At 46.0% G+C, this 7,500-nt stretch overlaps 1 protein-coding gene across 1 annotated transcript in view; it reads right to left on the minus strand.

Moving 5' to 3' along the window:
- The window catches only part of ptprt (protein tyrosine phosphatase receptor type T), a 193,648-nt gene that overhangs the window by 159,873 nt on the left and 26,275 nt on the right, over positions 1–7,500 (minus strand). Inside the window, exon 8 of the mRNA XM_056606519.1 lies at positions 604–897. Coding sequence (XP_056462494.1) covers positions 604–897 — 294 coding nt within the window. The remainder of the gene's footprint in view (positions 1–603; positions 898–7,500) is intronic.

Here is a 7,500-nt window from a genome sequence, read left to right on the forward strand (position 1 = left end):
TTCTCTCTGATTCTTTTAGCTCACAGAATGAAACAAACAACCAATCTTATAAAAAGTCCTTGGCATTAAGGAAGAACATGAGACGGACTGAGGAAGTGGGAAAGGAAAGGGGGCAGACTGATGCCGTGAGGAAGGAAAGGAGACAGACTGAGGCAGTAGGAAAGGAAAGAGACGGACTGATGCAGGAACGAAGGAACTGAGGTCGGAAGGAAGGAAAGGAGACAGAATGAGGCAATTAGGAAGGAAGAGACAGCCCCCGGCAGTTTCGTCATCGAGGTCTGTCGTCAAGGAGACTGACCTAGGCCGTAAGGACGGAGGAGACAGCCCAAGAGAGTAAGGCAATCATTAGGGAGACTGACCTAGGCCGTAAGGACAGAGGAAACAACCCCAGAGAGTAAGGCAGTCATTAAGGAGACTGACCTAGGCCGTAAGGACAGAGGAAACAACCCCAGAGAGTAAGGCAGTCATTAAGGAGACTGACCTAGGCCGTCAGGACAGAGGAAACAACCCCAGAGAGTAAGGCAGTCATTAAGGAGACTGACCTAGGCCGTCAGGACAGAGGAAACAACCCCAGAGAGTAAGGCAGTCCTCAAGGGTACTCACCAGCACACTTGGTCCTGGTGATGAGCGAGGGTCCGGGTGGTCCGGTTCCCCCCTCCCCGGGGCGGGACAGCAGCACCTTGATCTCGTACTCCACGTCGGGGTCCAGGTGCCACAGCTTGTAGGTGGGGGCGTCCACCACGTTGTTCTCTGCCCAGTTCCCGCTGGTGGTGCGGTACTCCACCTCCTTCAGGATGATTGGCCCGTCGCCGATGATGCTGTTGGCGTTGGGTTTGATCCACAGGTAGGTGGCGCCTACCGCCAGCAGCTCCGGTGGGGCGATGGGGGTGGGAGGGGCTGGGAGAGGAAAGGGGCGGAGCAAAGGGACGGAGCAGCATGTTTAGCTTCGAGAAGAAAACCTTCATGACCTGGAAATCATTCCGCTTTCTTTACTGAAGTTTTAGACGAGAACCAGAAGCAAAGAGTCAAGCAGATCGATACAAGAAAGGATTGAGGGATACGATTAGTTATCATTTCATATCTTCAGCATATGCATTACACTCCATTTATTGAGCAGGTGCTTTGGTCCAAAGCGTATTACAGTAAGTCATAATTATAATAAGAAGAATAATAATAACAACTCAATAATGAATATATTAACTGCAAAAATATATATATTCAAGAGAGGACGTGACCGTTTGCCTTGCAGTAGATATGCAGCCTACTAAAGATATGCAGAGTACTGCATATCAACGATACAGTATAAATATACAGACTTATAGCAGAGAGCAGAAAAACTGGTTAAACCTGGCTAGTATTATGGTACTACTTCACACACAGTCCCTAATCCTTGATGAAATCAAGATGGATTCACAGAACCATGTATACAAATACAAACAATGTACGCTACCCTAATAGCCCCGCTGGGTACTTACAACACAGTACTAAAGCAGTATGAATGCATTAGGGAGGACTTCTAGCATCACTACCACTACCACAGCAGTACCAATACAATGCAGTGTAAAGAGGAGCTCCATTGAGGGTCCACGCCAGGCAGTACCACTGCAGCACAGGAATGTGCAGCGAGCGCCGGTACACTGAGTCAGAGCAGTAAGTGGCTCGGGTGTTTCATTAAGGGACCCTCGTCATCGGCAGAGTGTTTCTCACTGCCTGCCGCCTCCTCCTGCCCAGCACTCAGATACTCAGACTCCATGCCCGATTGGTCCTTTTAATCCGTCTGATTCGTCGGCTGGTTGACAGGCGCTTTGTCATCTGACAGCTGAGTTAGTGGTCTCTGAGTTATACCCCCCCCCCCCCCACCCCACTGCCGCCTCCCCCTCCTCTAAAAGCAAAGTCTTGTTTTAACTTCTAAAGGTGCTGTTCGGCAGGCGCTTTAGCTGTCACTCACCCCGCACACGTATCCATCTCACATTCATGAGCCGTGCACGTGTGTGCGTGTGTGTGTGTGTGTGTGTGTGTGTGTGTGTATGTGGATGTGTGTGAGTTTGTGTGTGGGGGTGAGAGTGTTTTAGTGTGTGTGTGTGTGTGTGTGTGTGTGTGTGTGTGTGTGTGTGTGTGTGTGTGTGTGTGTGTGTGTGTGTGTGTGTGTGTGTGTGTGTGTGTGTGTGTGAGTGAGGGCTTTTACTTTACGTACATCTGCATTTGAGAACATGCCTTTGATGAAATGCTTTTAAGCTTTTTGAGTGAGTGAAGTGTGTGTGCGTATTTGTGTGCATGTATGTGTGCGTTCATCTTGCACAAGTGAGTTAGTGTGTGTGTGTTTGTGTGTGTGTGTGTATGTGTGGCAAGAGTGTATGCAAATTTGTGTGCATGTGAGTGCGTGAGCGTGGTATTGTGTTTGTGTGAAAGTAAAAAATCGAATGCAACACATTTGTACTTCAGGGCCACCATAGCTACAAATGCTGTTGAGTAAGCCTCCAGTGGTTTGAAGAATAGTGTTTTTGACAGAAGCTCACACGGACACCCTGCTAAGAGTTCATCATTCACTCGAAACTCTGAACAGTTTAACGCACGCTGATGCTTAGAGTGTAAGAGTTTCATTAAAATAGCGACATGCCTTCTACGATCGCCTGCGCGTTCCACACCACAGGGTGTGTTGTTGTTGTCTGTAAGTGTGTGTAAGTGTTAGAGAGTGAGACACAGTGATACAGAGAGAGCGAGAGAGAGCGAGAGCGAGAGCGAGAGCGAGAGCGAGAGAGAGAGAGAGAGCGAGAGCGAGTGTGTGTGAGTGTGTGTGTGTGTGTGTGTGTTTGTCTGTGTGTGTGTGTGTGTGTGTGTGTTTGTCTGTGTGTGTGTGTGTGTGTGTGTGTGTGTGTGTGTGTGCGTGTGTGTGTGTTTGGCGACCAGCTGGTTTCAAGCTTCACAGAAGACCCCCTCTTTAACACCATGGGACAAGAAAGGAACATCACTCCATCTCTCTCTACCTCCCTCTGTTCTCTCCATCTCTCTCTACCTCCCTCTGTTCTCTCCATCTCTCTCTACCTCCCTCTGTTCTCTCCATCTCTCTCTCTGCCTGCTCTGTTCCCTCCATCCTCTACTCACACCCTAGATTTAGCTTGATTATAACACACACACACACACACACACACACACACACACACACACACACACACACACACAAACACAGACCTACACAAACTCTCACACAGACATACACAAACCACAACAATAATGCACACACATTAACATTTGTTAAAAAATACACGCATGAAACCATAACACACACACACACACACACACAGACACAAGTACACACACACACACACATGAGAATCAGATATCATGCGTGTGATCCACTCATCAGACCGATCAGTCATCATCGTCATCATTATCGACAGTCTGGTCCGTCATCAACTGTCATCAGCGCTTGATTGCTCCTGTCTGCAAACAGCTGCTGCTCACTTCAAAAGGTGATATAGGGTGGAGAGAGGGAGAGGAGAGATGATGATAGAGGAAGAGAGAGGAGGAGAGAGAGGGAGGATGACTGATAGAGGAGAGATGAGAAGACACAAAGAGAGAGGAGAGGAAAAGCAAAGGATAGAGCGAGAGAGGGAGAAGTTGAGAGAGGGAGGAGAGAGAGAAGAGGAGACAGGGAGGAGGAGACGGTGGGGTGACGGCGAGCACTGGCATGCGTAGACGCAGTGGAGCGCTTAGTCTAGGGTGGGTTGTGGTTCCAGGGAGAGGGTCAGAGTAGCGCGGTAATAAAGTCAAAGCGTCCTCATCAAGTCATCACATAAAGCACCGAGATGGGGAGACAAGTAGGTGAGGGTGTGGGTGAGAGTATGTGTGTGTACTTGTGAAACATCATTCTTTTCGTTGGTTTTCTATGCATTTGAGCGTGTGTGTGTGTGTGTGTTTGTGAATGTGTGTAAATGTTTTCTCTTTGTTTGTTTACGCCTGTGTCAGTGTATGTGCAATGATGCATCTATTACGTGTTGTTTACTTGTGTATAAATGTCTTTGTATACGTCTGTATGTCAGTGTGTGTAAGTTGTCCGTGGATTAGTCTTTATTTGTGTTGGAGTGTGTGTATGACTGTGTGTTTGTGTGTGTGTGTGTGTGTGTGTGTGTGTGTGTGTGTGTGTGTGTGTGTGTGTGTGTGTGTGTGTGTGTGTGTGTGTGTGTGTGTGTGTGTGTGTGTGTGTGAGAACGGGCCGTCCCCATAAAGGTTTTATGTAGCGTGTCCCGGGGCTTGTTATGGAGACACATCCCAGCCTGAGGACAAGAGCGTGTTACTACGCCCAGAGGAACCATGAGGATCTATTTACTCTAACACACACACACACACGCATGCACGCAGGCACATACACACACACACATGCTTGCACGTACACACACACGCATGTACACACACATAAACACATGCAGACAAAAAAACGCACGCAAGCACACAAATTGTGTCTCAGTGAGGAGTTTGTGTGTGTGTTTTTTCGAGTGTGTGTGTGTGTGTGTGTGTGTGTGTGTGTGTGTGTGTGTGTGTGTGTGTGTGTGTGTGTGTGTGTGTGTGTGTGTGTGTGTGTGTGTGTGTGTGTGTGTGTGTGCGTTTAATGATCCAAGGATGATTCCCTGGACTCCTGGCAAACACTTTAACGTCCAGTCAAATCTGAAGTGACAAAGAAAGACTTCCACAGAGACAAGGGTACCAAAGTGTTTGTTTTGATATGAAGGAGGAAATAAAAGTTATTTCTGAGAATATGAATACACTCTAGTGGTTTACAGTTTCAGTATAAAACGTTCAAACATAAAAATACTGTAATGTACCCTCCTGTTAGTGTATTATCCAACCAGGTCTTCACTTTCAACTCCCTACTTCTTACCTCCCTCCTTCCCCCCCCTCTCATCGCTCCTGCTATTTTGGTTTTTCTGATTTTTAAACCCCATTTGTGACTTGATTCATTCTCTCTCCGTCTCTCTGAACAACCTCTCTCTCTCTCTCTCTCTCTCTCTCTCTCTCTCTCTCTCTCTCTCTCTCTCTCTCTCTCTCTCTCTCTCTCTCTCTCTCCTCTCTCTCTCTCTCTCTCCTCTCTCTCTCTCTCTCTCTCTCTCTCTCTCTCTCTCTCTCTCTCTATTTCGCAGCTCCTTGGACCTAGAAGTCCTTCATAACAGAAACAGATAACACACACACACACACACACACACACACACACACACACACACACACACACACACACACACACACACACACACACACACACACACACACACACACACACACACACCTCTATCTATCCCCAAATACACACTTATAAGTGTGTATAGATAGATGTGTTTGGTGTGGGTAGGGACACACATACACACACCTCTAGCTACCCAAACAGATACACACACACACACACACACACACACACACACACACACACACACACACACACACACACACACACACACACACACACACACACACACACACACACACACACACACACACACCTGTATCCCTCTCACTCCCCAATACACTGGCGCCAAGTGTGTAAAGCAGTTAGCTGTGATCAGATCAGTCTGCTCACACACACACACAAACACACACAGATACACGCAATCACACACCCACCACACACACGTAATCACACACACACACACACAACCACACACACAACCACACACACACACACACACACACACACACACACACACACACACACACACACACACACACACACACACACACACACACACAGACACACACTCAAGCTCTGCCATACATCACTCTTATCTCATTCTGCTTCAGAAGGAAATGTCATTACCAAAAGTTCACTTTTCAAAATACAACTCCGGAAACATGGCGACTCACAGCTGCACTCAACTGTTTTTCCTGTACTGTCTGAGTGCTACTTTTAATCTGTGCTAACCAAACATTGTTCCTGCGTAAGTGAGTACTTTAAACGTCGCTAGGGGGAAGATGGGCGCATAGTGTTGTGTTGAGAAGGTGTCCATATGGACTACACTTCCCATAAGGGGAAGTGTAGTCAATTCATTGTTGACTTAAGAAGCTTCTGGCCACTCTGGAGGCCTGTATGAATGGTGGTGGTTAATAATATTGTGTTGATTCAGTGAGGTCAGCAAGTTGAATGTCTAGATGTGTTGATGAAGGTTATTATAAAGAAGATCAATCAATAAAATGCATCATATTTCATTACAGTAATACTCCATATAATGTCAGAATATACATTTAATTTCAGTTAAACAGTATTGTGGGTTAATCTTAATAAAATTTTAGCACAATTTGATTCACTTTAGTTACATTTCTCCTTACAGCTGCATGCACCAGCTGAAATTGGCTGGGTGTGAATGAATATATAACACGTGTAACACCTGAAAAATAACATGCTAAAGAAAAACAGTTGCCTAGCAACATCTGTGTGCGGTTTATCCAAAATTTCTGTCATGTAGAAGTTTGTGGACACGGCTAGATAATAATATTGAAAGCCCAAGGCAAGACAAGATTAAAAAGCAACACCAATACCTAGTAGTAAGGATTTGGTCAACATAAAGCCATTGTTGCTTTAGTTGCCACACACGCTCACTACAGCTACCTCTAACTGCAGTTAACGCTAACTGCAGCTAATGCTATAGCTTAAGCCACAGCTACAGTGCAATTGATAGCGAAGTCTAACTCCAGCTACAGTGACTACCCTAAACAAACTACAGATTTTAAATAACGACTTTCCAGCTAATTAAATCGACAACTAATGATGACTGCAGCCAAAACGAACTACAATTAAAACAAACTACAATTTTAACTACAGCTAAAGACAGCGACAGCTGGGCTAACCAAGAAAAAAAAATATTATAATTTGTTGATATTGTAGATTGCTTCATAAAGACATTCATACTTGTTTGATAGCAATTTTTCTTTATCTGAGAATAATGCTAGAAAATAAAGAGAGACCGTGAGGGGGGGAGAGAGAGAGAGAGAGAGAGAGAGAGAGAGAGAGAGAGAGAGAGAGAGAGAGAGAGAGAGAGAGAGAGAGAGAGAGAGAGAGAGAGAGAGAGAGAGAGAGAGAGAGAGAGAACTTACATCCAATTGTTCCTCAACAAGGAGGAACAAAGAACAAAACATTCAAACAGAAGAAGAGAAGGAGGGGAGGGAGTTAAATTGAGAGTAACAGCAAGATAGAGGGAGAGAGGGAGAGAGAAAGGGAGAAAGAGATAGAGCAAGAGTAGGAGAAATTCAACATCCATGGGGGAGCTAGGAATCATGGGAAATGATATCGGATTCCCCACTGCTCACAAGGAGCTCACTGTGGCAGACACCTGCTCCTCTAGCACACACACACACACACACACACACACACACACACACACACACACACACACACACACACACACACACACACACACACACACACACACACACACACACACACACACACACACACAAAAAAGCACACTCACACTCACAAATGCAAGCACGTACTCACACACCCATGCATGCGCGCAC

The sequence above is a fragment of the Gadus chalcogrammus genome, chromosome 13 (assembly GCF_026213295.1).
Source record: "Gadus chalcogrammus isolate NIFS_2021 chromosome 13, NIFS_Gcha_1.0, whole genome shotgun sequence".
Lineage (NCBI taxonomy): Eukaryota > Metazoa > Chordata > Actinopteri > Gadiformes > Gadidae > Gadus > Gadus chalcogrammus.